The 15,509-nt window shown below is 43.3% G+C and overlaps 1 protein-coding gene across 1 annotated transcript; it reads right to left on the minus strand.

The window, feature by feature from the left end:
* Window positions 1-5,261: 5,261 nt before the first annotated feature.
* Window positions 5,262-12,136, minus strand: EDN1 (endothelin 1). The gene is made up of 5 exons (XM_073332030.1): window positions 11,667-12,136; window positions 10,040-10,202; window positions 8,567-8,725; window positions 8,184-8,297; window positions 5,262-6,588 (listed from the first exon to the last, which is right to left on the minus strand). The coding sequence occupies exons 1-5, from the start codon at window positions 11,728-11,730 to the stop codon at window positions 6,447-6,449; spliced, it is 642 nt and encodes a 213-aa protein (XP_073188131.1). The 5' UTR covers window positions 11,731-12,136; the 3' UTR covers window positions 5,262-6,446.
* Between the last annotated feature and the right edge of the window lie 3,373 nt (window positions 12,137-15,509).

Consider the following 15,509-nt stretch of genomic DNA (forward strand, 5'->3'; position numbering starts at 1 on the left):
CAGGCTAATGCTCAAACCCTTTATGTCGGTTGAGATGGACAGCCATTAGGAGAGATCCCAGAGGCCATCCTCGAGGTGTCTGTGGATAATGTCACTGTTCTTGTTTTACACTCTGTACCATAGTACTCCAACCACGCCCGCAAAAGTAGATAAACAAGTTCAGGGCAGACTGAAGTAATAAGAAATCCTTTCATCCTCAATGAGGGGCTTAGTCCGCCAAGGTGTTGGGTGTTCCGACACGGATTCAGCATAACGGTTAAGCATGTGCTTATCTTTAAACATGTGTGCAGTCTTATTGAAGTCAATGGCCAGAGAGATTGGTGCGTTGCAGGATCAAGCCCTAAGGTTGTTTGCATTATTGGTACCAGACCTTAACAGCTTGAAATGAAACACAGAGTCAGCTGCAATGACTGTAAATTTCAGTTAGCAATGAGGCAACATATTTTGCCCAATTTTTTAACCCACTAGAGTACTGTGGATTTGAACTTTTTTCTTTAATTTGAATGTTACTGGGGTCAAGATCTAGTTAGGAGTGAGAGAAAGTGAAAAATAGGAGGGTGGAGAAAAAAATAGAAATCCCATGAAAAAATAGAAATAAAAAAAAGGACAGAATGGAAGACGAATACAGTGGGCCTGATTCAGCAATGTACTTACACACATGCCTAATTTTAAGCAGATGAGTAGTCATGTGGATTTCATTAGACTATTCTTAATCTCAGTGGCCCCAATTCAATGAGGTACTTAGACATGTGCGTAACTTTAAACTCATGAAAAGAGGTGAAGGAGGCAAGGGAAAATGTAAATACAATGTAGCATAAATAAGGCACCTTTGATGTCAGCATAGGTATTTTGGAGGCTGTTTTTTAATCCCTTGTACATAACATAGACTTTCCCTTAGCTAGAAAAACATGTTTGTTTTTTAAACTGAATCTCCCTTGGGGATGGGGGTGGGGTGGGGAGGGAGGTCTTAAATTACAGGAGAAATAGCTGGTTAACTCAAACCAGTTTTGCAGATCCAAAAGACTACTTGGACAGGTTCATAAAATGTCAAATTCCGTGGGGTTTGTCCGTCTCTGATTTAAATTTTCAATGAATTAAGTCCTGGTCAGGAAAGTTGTTCCATTGCTTTCAAAAGTGGCTTTTATTAAATTTGTTTTTAACAACTAGATTCTGGTAAAAAAAAAAAAAAGACTTTAGATCTTCTACCAGGACACAGCCAAAACTTTGATTTGCCACATCAAAGTCTTACAAGGAAGGCCAGAGACTTTCTGGCCCCAATTCTGCTTTCATTTGCACTGGTATAAACCTGTAATGATTCTGCTGAAGTCAAAGAATTACTTTGAACCAGGCTAATTTAGGACAGAGTTCAGTTCTCATTGCAGTAATCCAACTACAGGAACTTGTCCTATGCATGTAACTGTTATAAGACTGATTATTCAGTGGCATTGAAAAATCGAAAAGTTGGCTTCACTATCATTTTTCACCTAACATTGTTTTATATCTCATTTCAATCAAATCAAAGAGAAAATTCAGACTCAATCTGGCTGAGTTTTTGAATTGTCACTGCTACTCTGAAACCACTCATACAATGTTTATCTCAGAAAAAATGTTACCATCTTTGTATTTTACCCGCAGCATTCTATCCATCCTGTGGCTATCACCATAGTTTATGAGCATACGAACCTAATTGCTCATAGGTCCTAATTTCTACCTGGTTCCTAAAATATGAAGTGAGGATTCTAAATGAAATAAAGACATCAGCTGAGACAGGAAACTGGATTTGATACCAGGAGAAACCTATTAATAGTGCCATGATGCTGATGAAGTCAGACTGGGAATTGATATGGGTTTATATACACAATGGAAAATAATCTGCCATCGAGAAAGAAAACAGCCAGCTATCTTTCAAACCCTGGTTATCCAGCTCACTGTGTTTGTAAATACAGCAATGTATTGCGAAGACTATATTTATCCTAGCACAAGGAAACATGAACAAAGAGGCTGATGTCTGGCTGAGTAAACGCTAAACATATGTAACATTAGGACATTATGGATGTTTTAATGTGGGACAGCTTGTGATAACGTGGCACAGATTAGAGTAGCCATTAGTGGAAAAATTAGGTCAGAATCGTGTAGATAAGGTACAAAGAATTCCAGTATCATCATATTATTTTCCTGAAATAAATACAGTTTGAGTCATGTTTTAAATCCTTGTTTCTTTTATATGCCTCATTTTGCCATTTCAATCAAATCAATCTTTGCCCAGAAAAAAGAAACAAAATTGGCTGATCAAGAACGGATTGCAAATTATATTTAATTAAATAATTGCTGTAGGTTTAGTTTGATTAAAATAGTGCCTGGAATCTGGGCAAATGTCCATTGGTTTCAATAGGAATTTTGCCTGAGTGGGTTTATGGCAAGTAACATATATTTCATAAAGGGCTGGGCCCTATTCCAGCAATCCCAGCAAAGAATATCTCAACATACTAAGGGCTTCTTTTGCGCAGAAGCGATATTGACATATGTTGGCTATTTAATTTGCGAAAGAAAAGAACTTGGGGACACCTCAATACATTTGTATTTGAGGGAACCTGGACTTAAATATAGCTTGTGTTCCCTTTTTCATGACCACATCAATAAACTGACTTTTAAATTCCACCTATGCCTGTGTTTCGGTCTTCTGTCACCTATCTATTCTAGCCACTGATGTATGCTCATCACCAGAAAAGTGACTCTTTCTGTTTCTCACGGTTTTCGAGTGTGTTTTGCCCTTCGTAGGCCTTTAAGATAATGAAGATAGTCTCACGGGTTGTTGTATGGGGGCCTTGTTTGGGCAATTCAAAGAGATACTCTCTGCCATATACAGCGTGGTAGCACCCTACCAGCACATGAGTGCAGTTTATAGCACCAAGGTGGGCATAGTCACGAAAAGCCCTAACAGGACTTTTTCTGCTTTATTTGATTTTAAATCCATTTTCAGCACATCTTTTCAGGTGCCAGTTAAAACAGAGTCATGTCCAGAGCCATTAGTAACTGCCCAAAAACTTTGTTAATGCACAATTAAGGTTGCTTAGTCATGCCTCCTGCCCTTCTGAAAACTTGGAAAGAGAATCTTTCTGCATATATGTATTTTACTCTCTAGTGCATGTCAATTAAGCTTTGACCCAATGTGGAATTCTAAACTTAAGCCTAAATAGCTTTGGAGATATTTCTTCCCCACAGGGGCAATGGGTGCTATGCATTAGCCGAATTAAATCCTGAGGGGGCTGAGATCAGTTTGGGAAGGATTAGAGCCGTTTGAGCTCTGGACAGGTACAAAAACTATTAGAAGAACCAAGTGATTTTGTAACCAGGATTTTTAGGGAGAAGGTGCGATATCTCAGGATCTCCTTGCTCAAATAACCCCATATTTGGACCACTAACCCTACACTACACCTTCATGAGGCACAGCAAATGTTGAGACAATCTGAGTCAACAAGTGGATTTAAGAGCATTAGAAACAGTTGTGTTTTAAATAATTAGCCACTCTGAACCATAGCTAAGGTGGAACCACCATTCTGCTATCCACCAAAATAGGTGGTGATATAAGAAAAATGTCAAAAAAACAAACCAAACTAAACCACAGCCCAGGCCATCTGACTCTCAAACTGTATTTTTCCTTCCTTCCCTGACAGTGACCATGGCTGCAGGCTGGAGTGAGGGGGCTGCTTTTCTCTGATCCTAGTCTGCTTACATGCCCCAGTTCACACCTTTGCCTTGCTGATTCCTGCGGTGTCACCCAGCATGATGCTAGTCTTGTGGAAGACCATGTTGAACATGCTGTATGTTTGTATTTCACTTAAGCCAGAAAGCAGGGGAAGAAGCATAGCCTGGAGTATTTATTTATTTATTTAACAACGGAGGTCAATCAGTAGAAAAGGAATGAACTTTAATGAGGTCTTTTCACACCTGACAAGGGTCACCAAATCCTATCTGCTAAAGCAGTCAAAGGGCCTATTCCCTTTAAAACACAAGAGATCAAGGGTGCGACCCCCACTGAAGTCTTGTTCTCGCTGAAAAGTCTGGTTTGTAATTAGTTTACACTTCCCCTTTCACACAAGGGCAGCCCATCTTGGTCTCAATGGAATTTCCCTAAGAGGAGAAATTGGCCTTGTGTCTAATTCCAGAGCACCTAAGAGGAGAAATTGGCCCTGTGTCTAACTGAAATATCACAAAAAATGTATGGGTCTATTATAGGAGTGGGTGGGTGAGGTTCTGTGGCCTGCAGGAGGTCAGACTAGAATGATCACGACGGTCCCTTCTGCCCTTAAAGTCTAAGTGAAGTCTACAGCACCTAGTACATAAGTGTTCTTTGGATGCCAGCAAACAAACCGGTCACCAATATATGGAAGGGTTGCAGGATGTTTCAACATTTCAAATGCATTTTCATTCCATTTGTGTTCTTAATAAAACAAATTTTCAAAATGTTGGCCGAATGTAATGATTTATTTTAAAAAGCCTGGTTTTTCAAGCAAAACAAAGAATGTTCTGTTTGACAAGTTTTTACCAGCTCTATTTCCTTTGGCTGTGGGATTTGATAACAAATTTCATCGCATGGTCAGTTACTTTTTGAGCCTCCTGTTCTCATTTGATTTACCTGGCATATAGTCCCTTCAAGCAGCATCCATCCAGGTGCAGCTGCCTTAAGCCAAAGGACTTGGAGCAATGCAAATGTTAACTATGGATCCATCTTTCCTATGAATACCTCAGGGTCTGGTCTAGGTCCTATTGAAGTTAAAGGGAGTTTTGTCATTAACTTTGCTGGGAGGAGGCTCGGTTCCTCTGGATATAATATTTCTTCACATGTATCCAACCCCAGCAAGGTTACTGAATTTTTGAATGTGAATCCTTGTATACCCTGTTAGACATCTCTTAGGGCACAAGCAAGGCTCCACTGCCCCAGGTATCATACCGTTTGCCAGAATGGCTACTTTATGAGTTAACTTTTTCAGGAGGATAGATTGCTGGCCTCTCACTCAGCCTCCTGCCCCACCTGGAGGACCAGTGGGCTGCTTTTCATCTGGTCCTTTTTCACCCGTCTGGCTTGGGTGCACCCACCAGGAGTTAAAACTTCCATTGGCATAACTCTCAGGACCATTGGAACACATAAGCCTTCCCACTGCGTCCAAGGGCAGTCCCAGGGAAGGCCCGGCCTTACTCCAGCCATCTTTTTGACATCTGGGAATATTAACCATCAGACCAATACAGTAGTTAAAAATATTTATTTTTAAAGATATTTACCTTGACAGGCACAAAGCATTTCCCGATTTCACACAGAAATACATAAAACATGCATAGACCAATATGGCCCATTCCAATGTATATTCAACATGGTAAATATAAATGAATAATTTGTAGAGACATAAATATTTGTTAAAAAAATAAGCACATCATAAAATTCCATCAGATCTCAGTCAGCAAATTCAATAATGTGAGTAAATTCACTGCTATAAACAGTCACCCAATATTAGCCTTTTGGTTTCATTTTAAACAACCCTCTGTCTCCACACATTTACATCAGACAGACGCTGAAGAAATCCTTGATCTAGCAACACTTTCTGTTACACATCAGGGTCAGTGGATTATTGGCAACCTGCAATACAGTACAACCCCTATTATTAGGCCTTCAGTTGTCCAAATCTCCCTATTATGTTAAACAAGATCATGTCCCCTGTTGTCTATTATTTATGTTGAAAATTCCTTTCATTATCCAAAACCTTGGTTAGCCAAACAAACACGTCTGCCCCACCGTTCAGATAACTGTGATTGTACTAGTAAACTAGACTGCTGAAAAAGGCAAAGGGTTGTGGCTGATAAGTAAAGGCAATACTTTGTAAAAATACTTTGGCAGGAGTGCAACATACAGTATGTGAGGTAGACTTGTATCTATGCAATGAGTGCTGATTAAAGTAGCACAGTGTCATTCACTTTCTGTTTTAATTAATAAGTAAAAAAAAAATAGTCTCTCCTTTCAAATCTTGATTTCTCTTCTTTTTAGGAGTTTCTGTATCAGGTATTCCTTGCAACATCTTTTGGCATTAGTCTTTTATTTTTCTCCCTGAAATCTGCCAAACTGATCAACACCACTCCATTTTACACCTTCTTTTCAGAAGCAACATTCCAATGTTCACTTTCTCCTCCTGACAGACGGCTGTCAATCAATGTTTGTTAATGTAACACATCCAATTGGATTCCAGAAGGATCACCTGCTAGGTCTTTATTGCTTTTACCTTGTCCAAATACAAGATTTCCTTAGGCTCTCTTCTACCTATCTTTTTTTGTGGGTGCGTGGCTTAATATTTAGGATAACATGCCTTTGCCACGTGGAATGTGAAAATCAAAACAGCTCCGGCAATGCTCTATCCGTTCCTGTTGATGGAGGAGGGTTAGGGTTGGTGATCTCCCCACTAAGAAGTTGTTTTCAGACTTTCCCAGGTGCTTTGCCTTTTATGTGTTCTGTTATGCTTCAGCCTCTTCACTTCATGGAGTGCAGCCTTTAACTTTGCGATACTGAAGGAAGCTTTGATACTGTTACCAATGGCTTCTAGTCTGTAAAAACAAGAAAAACACCAAATACTATTATAAAAATTGAGATCAATCTTGTGTGAATATATAGTGTGTGTGTGTGTATATATAATCAGCACTTTGATTAAATAAATCTAAATCTAGACTTATGGGGTCAGATCCTCCTGTGGAGTAAATTACCGTAGATCCATTGGAGCTGTACTGATTTAAACCAACTGAAGATCCAGCCAATTAGATATTGTGGCAAGTCTGAAAACCCCAATCCCCAGAAATTGTGTGTATTCAAATTAAATGATATTCTGTAGTTGTTGGCTACTTTTTACTATTATTGGGTTTTTTTAGATTAAGTGGAACCCAGTTTTAGTGAACTCAGCTAAAGGGTAAAATTTTCAAAAGCAGCTAGATGACTTGGGCCCAGATCCACAACTTCCTAACTTCCATTGATTTAAATGGAAGTTAGGAGCCTAAATACCTTTGATGATCTGGGCCTTAGAAACCTAAATCTCATTTTCAAAAATAACTTAGTCCCTTAGGAGCTTAAAACTCAGTTAAAGCCAATAGAACTGTTCCTGTATGCCTATGCCACTTTTGAAAATGGGACTTTGGCGCTTTTGAAAATTTTACCCATAGTCAAATTCTATTTAGAGAGAAATGGAATAAGTCATAAATTGCTTCAAAAATGGCAAGGTGCAAATTGCCTCACAGAAGGTACTACTGCAAAGTTGTTCTTTGAAAAAGTGGGTTCACTCCTATAGGGCTTCATCACATTGCAACACTTATGTCATTCAACTGGAATTACACTGCATTGCAATATTGCCAGCTAATGACACTCAACCTATTACATGAGGATCTCCAAGTGCCCTCTCAACATTAATTTAATTTAGTCTCACAACACTCCGAGGAGATAGGTCAGTATTATCCCCTTTTTTACAGATGAGTAAAGTGAGAAACAGAGAAGCTAAGTGAATTTCCTGTAGGCACATAGGGTCTAAAGGTCTGATAGTGCAACCTTTACACACTTATATTTCTTCTCTTGAGTCCCATGGAAGTAAGTGTCAAAGTGGAGAATAGAACCCAGAAGTCCTAATTCCGAGGTCCTGTCTCTTCCCAGCCTTACCCCTTTGTGCGGTAGTTTACACCGGCAGCATTTTGCACTCACCCCCACCTCCCTTCTCCACCTACCAGATTTTTTGTGGGGAAGCCCTCTACCTTTTAGCAGAGTGGTGGTGGAGGGGCTTATGCCCAGTGGGGAGGGAGGTCTCAGAGCTTCAGCCCTGCAGGGTGCGTTTACTGGGGTCGGGGGTTCAACAGGAGTGGGGCTAATGCTCCAAGCCCCAGCAAGTGCCTCCCATGGGGCAGAAGCCCGGGTAGGTGCGTCCCTGCTCTTGAACTTCCGAAGACTGTCTTATTGGCTTGGAGGGTCAGTAAGTTTGGCCACCCCTGATTTATAGGATGAGCAACAATAAAAGCGTCAATGTTTTAGGGCTCCATTCTGCTCCCTGTTGAAGTCAGAGGCTAAACTCACACTGATTCAACTGGGAATAGGATCAGTTGCTTTGTGGATACTTTATTGAAACTTCATATCATCAGCCTGTTCAGGAGCGGGTACGGTAGCTCACCTTCTCATTTTCCTGCTGTTAAGTAGTTGCCTGTGCACACACTTCAGTCCGAGTCCCTTGCAATCTTCACCTTTGTTAAGATGATCCCAGCCCTTCTCCATTGTGGACTGAGCCCTGTTTAAATAAAAGAAAACAATATTGCTATTAAAAAACAAGGCTTCAATCTACCTGGTTCCACTTTTACATGATCCATCTTCTTAAGCTAAGAAATGTAACAGAGGCTTCTGGGCCAGATGCTGGTGAGTTGTCAGGCAAGTAGTGCCCCTGACTTCCCTGGGACTATTCACCTGAGTAAATACCAACATGAGCAGATGTACCACAACCTGGCCCTTTACAATGAGTGCAGTTCAAAACTGATTACAACAATAATAATAGTAACCCACCAGAGTTCTTTTCCTGTCTGGCAGAAGTTCAGACACCTCTTGTCTTTTTGGTGGGCACATCGGCATCTCTTGCTAGATTCTGGTTGCTTCCAAGGGGCTCTATCTTCCAGAGACCGCCTCGATCGAGAAGGGCCACCAAGCCCATATGGCACAGTCCGCCTATGATCAGAAAATCAACATGAAAGATATTAATTGAATTCATTGCCTTAGAACTGCGGTGTGTGTTCGGTGTCATCTTATCAATGGGACTGTTTTTGTGAGTAAAGGTTGTGGGACTGGGAAGGCTCTTTTGGTCATAACTTTGGGATTATCAGAAAAATTTGCACTGCAGCACTGTGATTACGGTGCCTGCTTCCATGACTAAGGCATTTTTAACCATGAGTTAAGAAATATGAATCAATATGCAATAGAATGCAACAGAACCTGACCTGTCTGAACTTTGGTAAATTGCAAGCACAGAAAGAATCAATTTTAAAAAATGAGAGAGATCCTCAGCTGGTGTAAATTGGCATAGCTCCATTGAAGTCAATATTCACTACACTAACTGAGGATCTGCTTCACCCTTGATGAGGAAAGTGTAAAACTGTAATGTATTCTGCATTATACATAAGCCCACTAGTCTATAAAACGTAGTAACTCACAATGGGGTCTCCCAGCCATTCTTAAGAACTAGTGCGGTTTCACCGAATATATTTACAGTTATTTAGGGCTGGATTTTGCTCTGAAGAGACTCCCAAAGAAAATTACCACTCTGGGGGAATAAGGCTGGCAGAAACAAGACACCAGCATTTCACCCTTCTGTGTTTCTCAGTGAAAAGTATTTTATAGCACCACCCATACAGTCCTAACTATGAACTAGTCTTGGTTGTATCTTAACACTTTAAGAATTCTGGAAAGGTTAGAATTGCTGTGCCTAGTGTTAAAAGTTATTTGCTTCATCTATAAGGCCAAATGCTACTTGCTTTCCTCATGTGAGTGGTCTCTCCATTAAAGTCAATGGGTGTGAGTACAACAAGCAGGAGATGTGGCTCTATATTAGTAGAGAGAAATCTGTGCTAATAAATACTGTTCCCATCCTCAACCACTCCTTCCTCTCTAGCCATCTTAAAAATATTCCTCTAGAGCAGTGCATGGCCTTTTTAAACCTATTTTTCAACCAAAGTAAAATGCCAGCTAAAAATGCACAGGATTCATTGCAGGGTTTCACTTGGGCTGGGTACTGAAGAGCAGTCTAATGGCATGAACTCTTCAGATGCAGTCTATGAGCCCAGGCGCTCTCACTGACCCTGCCGGTGCATTAGCTGCACAGAGGAGGTTACATTTGCTGGTGTCCCAGGGAGCCATTGTCAGTGGTGCCCCTTCCAAGCACACTGGGGCCCTAATGAAAGGGAACCATAGCAACCGGTTTACAAGGATCGCCCCTAATGCCCGGGTGAACGGGAGGTTAGAGCGTTCCAAGGGCCCGCCACTTACTCCGGGGTGTTGACCCAGATGATGTCGAGGTGGCAGAAGTAGACACACTCCTTATCCATCAAGGTGGAGCAGGAGCAGCGCTTGGCCCTGCGCAGCGGCCAGGTGGCGCTAGAAGGACGAACCTCGGCGACAGAAGCGGTCGCAGGAGCGCTCAGCTCAGCACCTAGCGCGGCAGGGGAGAAAGGGAGAGCAAAGGGGTTAGCAGGCGAGTGACCCCGGGAGCTGCTGCATGTAACAATTGGACCCAGGCTGCTCGGACCCAGGCACGCGCGCCGACAGGAAAGCGGTGGTAGGAAGGGAGATTGATGGGTCCCATTGCCATCTATCTAGTCACCCCCCGCCCTTGTCCTGATCTTTGGCTCCAGGGTCTTGCAAAGCGGAATAGCTCGTTTGCATGGCTGAGATTAAATTAATGTGTGAAACACAGTCACACTCAGCAGCTGTACCAGGGCGCTGGATTACAGTTCTCATGCTCTCTCCCTGCAGGACTCTGCCCAGTTCTTCTGGGGACATTTAACTCAGCGGTTTGCTGGAGGCGTTCAAGGGCTGGTGCATTTCCCTGCTTTGTTGTAAGGAGACACACCCCCAGCAGTTGTTTAAGGATTCTCCCGCCGTCAGACTGTAGTTTTCCGATTCCCCTCCCTTTCAATGCTCTCTTGGGGAGGAGCTGGGATTGCGGGCGAGGGAGTCAGGGCCGTGGAAATTGCTCCGGGCGCTCCTGCTGTTGGGACCTCGGCTCTTCTACCTGTCCCTGGTGTCCCTTCCATTAACCCTCCCCATCTTCCCCATGCTCAGGGGCTGTGACGACTCCCTGTAGCATCTCTCCCCACCAAGGGGGTGGCTGCGCTTGTAATTCTGCATCAGAACTACCAGATTTTGAAGCCTTCCCGCCTCCCTCTGGTTGGGGTCACCCAGCTCCGGGGAAGGCACGTTGTTTGGGGAGGAGAGATGATGGAAAGAAATCAGCACGCCCATAAGATCTGCTTTTCCTCGCCTGGGTGTAGTGAATATAGACCAAGCAAGACTTCAGCGCCCCCAAACCTGCAGCAGTGTGCGGGACATAAAGGATTTGGGGCGGGGGGTGATTTTTAAGCCTTCCCTTGAGTTCCATTCAGTAGGGAGAGGTGACTGATTCACATCCATTTAACAGCCTGCTGTTTATTATCAGCAGCGTGTGACGGGACTGCTGCTCTGCCCGGGCTAGTTAAATCATCTCCGGGCAAGTTATGGGGGCGGGGGAAGCAAACCCTTTTCAGAGGTTTGCTGAAAACAAGAAAGAGAGAGAAAAAAAAGCCCAGGGAAAGCCCATTGCTGGACATGACCACGCTCCTGATTTAGTCCTACGGACCTTTGAACAGCGCGCGCTGTCTGTATAAAGGACTAGGCAGCTCTGGACCATTCTCCTGAAATCCCACCCAAGGGAACAATTTGCACAGCGGGGGTGCTGAGAGCCAGTGAACTCTACCGCAAACCCTGTCCATGATGAAAGTCGCTCCATGCCTGGGGGTGCAGCAGCCCCCCAGCACCCCTAGTTGTAGCACCTCCGGTCCCCCCTGGAGGTCAGCGGAGCCGCCGCGCCTGTGGTTAGCTCCCTGCACGCCGTGCTTGCCCCCCAGATCACACCTACCTGTTTCCTGGGCTCCTGGGCAGAGCACGAACAGCAGGGAGAGAATCATCTGTGTACAGTCCATCCCGCCAACGCCCGCCGGTCGCTCTTTTGCAGCCCAAAAGCGCAAGCCACAAGCCCCGCTCCCTGCTGCGGTTAGTTCTCAACTGCAGAGCGCTTTTCACCAGAGGCGCCCTTGGAAAGGAAAGCTGCTCCCTTGGGACAGGGCGAGCTGCAAACCCAGTCACCGTCCCCCAAGCAGCACTGGGAAACCTGGAGGCTCCTTCTCCAGCGCGACTGCCTGAGCGCTTCTGGCTTGGACACCTCTCGCCAGCTCCCTTTTATACCGAACCCCCATAGAGCGGGTCAACAGCTCCTACTTCGCTTTATCCGGAGACAATGTTATTGTGTTATTAGTCACCGAGAGGCAACGTGCAGACCGAGATAAGGCCAGGCTGGAAAGGAAACCACTGCAAACTTCAGAGAGGCAGACGCCGTCTGGCAATCCAGGGGCCGGGCTACACACTGGCAGGGTGGGCGGTGGGGAGTGGAGAGAGAGCGAGAGAAGGAAAATAAATAGCCCGGGCAGACCCACAAGCAAGAAACCTGAGGGCAAAGAGCGCCGACGGCATAGAGCCAGCAGGGGGAGCCCCAGCGCTGAGCACCTGACACCTGGCCAGATGCGGCTGCTTCGGCTGCCGCCACCGTCCCCTCCCCTCTCCCTTCCAAGGTGGCCAACCATGTAGAAATCAGAAGTGGGTTGTTTGAAAAGAAAACACGGGTGCGGAGGAAGGGGTTCTGTCAAGCATCAGGCTAGATTAAAAACATCCTAAACCTCAGCACGTTGAAGCCCACGTGGTTCAACACCATCATCCTTTACTGGTCTGGGTGAAGAAGGCACAGTACTGCCTGTTTTCAGTCATTTAATGGTGAGGGTTTGGCTGTTTCTAGGGAAGAGGGTGAAAAAGAGTCTAGTTTTGGATGGGGAAAGGCTGATATCCCCTCTCCAACACCCTAGCTCCCTGAATGCTATAGAGCAGGGGTTCCCAAACTGTGGTGTTGGTACCACTGGGGGTACACCAGGCAACTCTCCGGGGACGCAGGAGAAATTGTGCAATGGTGGATTTTATTTATTAGTTATTTTATTTATTGCATTTTCATTTTGGCTACTCAAAGAAGCTATAAAACTCCCTGGAATTTGTTATATAAAATAAGGTGGTTAATTGACTTCAAGATGTTATCAGTGAGAACACAGAGACCCTGAGGTACAGAGCCCTCACCTCCAGTCACCCTACAGAGCAGATTCAGTGGCCCAGCAATTACTCAGTCTAACTGAGTGGTGGGTTTTTTTTTGTTTTTTTTTTTCAGTTGTATACCTTCCACTGTAACTATATCTGTATGTAACAGTGAAGTATGGACACAAGGCTAAAGACAGGTAGTGTTAAGAAGAACACACAAAGTGTCAGCAATGAGAAGGGTAGGGGTATGCGGGCAATTGGTAGATCTGGAAGGGGGTCCGCAATAAGAAATGTTTGAGAACCTTTGCTATAGATCACACTCATAGTCTTTTTGAGGGGGCATCGGGAAGTGCAAGAAGCTGCCTATCTCACTGAGGAGTCAGGGTGGACTAGAGTTTCCCTAGTGGTGAAAGGGCTCCAAGGAACCTGATGAGTTGAAAGAAAGAAAGAAAAGAACTAGTCTCCTTTTGTTTTTCTCTTTTATCCATTAAACCATAGGTGTATTGAATAGCATTAACTGTAGGTCATTTTGCTACATCCAATCCACTGCAAAGAGATATGCATATTTAACACCATATACATTTTAATAATAATAATAATAATTAATAGAGATTGCAAGGTCTTCAGGGCAAGAACGGTGTCCTTCATGAAATACCTAGCACAGGTATAAAACAGGAAGTAGTAATTGTAAGAAGAATGAATACAATAGCATTGCTGACACTCATACCTATTTTTTGTGATTTGGTTTTGGTTCTTTTAGAACATGCCTGTCCGGTTTGTTTGTCAGTATTTCTGTCCCTGGGCATAACAAGGATTATAGCAATGACATGGTATGGTATGCACACCAGGGGCCTGATCCTGTCCCTTTGAAATCATTGAACCCCCAGCTATTGACTTCATAGGAGCAGGAGTAGGCCCCAGGTGCTGGTTTCTGATGTCCTATTTATATTGTGGTCTCTTATTTAGACTCATGCTGTTTATTTGACAATTCAGTACATTTTTAGTGATTATTGCTGTACACCAGCCCTCTTTATAAAAATCCATGAAACCAGATAAACTAACTGAGATGGCCTTCATCTGAATGGAGCTCACATGAACAAAATATGCCTCTGATCAAATGTGCAGTGATAATATTGAAAAAATGTGCCAATTTTACCCCAGATAGATAGTTACCTCATTATCTGTTATATTTTCTTCTACTTTCCTATGCTTACAGACATTTCCTCAGTTATGGCAAATATTGAAGTTGCTAAATGAAAATCTTGTTTAAATTATCTCAGGAGAATGACAAGTTTTTAAGTGCCATCATAATACATTCATCATTTTTTCTGTACAGGAACTATCATGTTATATTTGAGGATGTGACTACTGGAATAATAATAGGGTTCTATCTATACACACACACACACTACTACTGCTACTGAATGATAATCCACCAGCAGTCATACGTTTTAAATATTGGATGCTTTCACTCCAGCACAGAGCCCCAAGATGCAGTTTCCCAAGTAACTCTGGGTTGTTTGCCTAATAAACTGCGGGTTGTATAAGAAGTATTAGTAGCACATTAAAACAATATGCTTTATTTTCATTGCTATCCAAATATTGGGAAAGGAGGGAACTGCGTTCAGAAAATGGAAAATGCTGACAGAACGACCCTGTGGGGTGGAAGATGTCTCTCTACTTCAATCAGTTTTTTTGTATAACACCAAAGAATGTACAACTTTGCCAGGTCTGTCACTTAAGGATGGCATTGCATGTCAGCATTTTTTAATAAGAGATTTTTCCAAAATTGCCATTTCCAAGAAGTGCATCTATCAGTGCAAGATATTTGCTTCTTCTCTGTCAAAATGCCTTGCTAGAATGTATTGGGTTAGCTGGTGGAAATGGCATGTAGACTCGGAAGCATTTTTTCCCTGGAGTAGCAAAGCAAAAACATCACGTGGTGGGGGTTTATTAAAGTGCCATTCAATTTTTCAAAAACAAAAACATCGGTGATTTATGGGAGGGTTTTAAGTATTAGCATTGACAGAGATTTATCTATTCTGGTTCAGCAAATCGTGACAACTATATTTCCTTCTGATTCTGGAACTAGCTGGGAATAAGCTGGTCCTGGCATCAGAGCAGACTCGGATTTAGGTCCAACTATGCATAGATCCAAAGGAAAATTTCAGCAGCCAGGGATTACCAGGGCAAAGAAAGACTGCACACTCTTTCTCCCAGGCCATGCCCCGTAGGCTGGGAGGTGTATGGCACTTCTATGCCATTCAGAGACTGCTTGGAAATGAAATTCCACAAAGGATTAGATCCACTGAATATTCAGCTGCTTTGCACCACTGGAGTGGCACAAACCAGCCAGAGCTGGGGCTAGAATTTGGCCGAGAGTCATTTTTTGCAACCTGGAAATCCAAGGTCACGTTATGGCTTCTTACTTATTCAATAAATCACTCCACTGCATAGGAAGCCCATCTCCCCCAAATCTTTGGTGAATAGATGGGCCTTGTTAACACATTAGGGATATTTTGGAACAATTAGAGAGCTGAGAGTCTCTCATGGAGAATAACCTTCCAGCAGATTTTTTTCCTTTATACTGAGGGAATGCCAGCTTCAGCACCTCCACTGACGGCAG

The sequence above is a fragment of the Lepidochelys kempii genome, chromosome 2, assembly GCF_965140265.1.
Source record: "Lepidochelys kempii isolate rLepKem1 chromosome 2, rLepKem1.hap2, whole genome shotgun sequence".
Lineage (NCBI taxonomy): Eukaryota > Metazoa > Chordata > Testudines > Cheloniidae > Lepidochelys > Lepidochelys kempii.

Excerpts from the sequence above, each read along its gene's own strand:
- EDN1 (XM_073332030.1), bottom strand. The coding sequence starts at position 11,730 with ATGGACTGTACACAGATGATTCTCTCCCTGCTGTTCGTGCTCTGCCCA. Across the intron at positions 8,298-8,566 it reads CAGACAGGAAAAGAACTCTG|GGCTCAGTCCACAATGGAGA; the intron begins GTGGGTTACTAT and ends TTATTTAAACAG. Across the intron at positions 6,589-8,183 it reads AACAGCAGGAAAATGAGAAG|ACTAGAAGCCATTGGTAACA; the intron begins GTGAGCTACCGT and ends TTGTTTTTACAG.